Consider the following 291-nt stretch of genomic DNA (forward strand, 5'->3'; position numbering starts at 1 on the left):
TCGTCGTACCAGGCTAACACTGATCTCCCTGACTAACTGAGCAGCTGCCGAATCTAGTTTTTTCAGAGGGTAAAGCCACACGGTCATGGGCACGGCATTCTCTCCATGTTCTCCCAACAGTTTTGGTAGCTCCGAGTACACTTTGATGGCATCTACATAGGAGACTGGATTGTTGTCCAGGGCAAAATCGCCATGAAAAGTGCAGCTGAACTTGTTCATTTTCTCTTGTTCCATTTCATTCATTTTCAAAGATGCCTGACCCTCTATTGATATTAAAGGTATCTTTCTGAT

At 44.3% G+C, this 291-nt stretch overlaps 1 protein-coding gene across 1 annotated transcript in view; it reads right to left on the reverse strand.

Moving 5' to 3' along the window:
- Positions 1–291, reverse strand: part of LOC107573527 (uncharacterized) — a 49170-nt gene that overhangs the window by 48055 nt on the left and 824 nt on the right. Inside the window, exon 2 of the mRNA XM_016259956.1 lies at positions 10–286. Coding sequence (XP_016115442.1) covers positions 10–286 — 277 coding nt within the window. The remainder of the gene's footprint in view (positions 1–9; positions 287–291) is intronic.

This window comes from Sinocyclocheilus grahami, unplaced genomic scaffold (assembly GCF_001515645.1).
Source record: "Sinocyclocheilus grahami isolate Dianchi unplaced genomic scaffold, SAMN03320097.WGS_v1.1 scaffold1968.1, whole genome shotgun sequence".
NCBI lineage: Eukaryota > Metazoa > Chordata > Actinopteri > Cypriniformes > Cyprinidae > Sinocyclocheilus > Sinocyclocheilus grahami.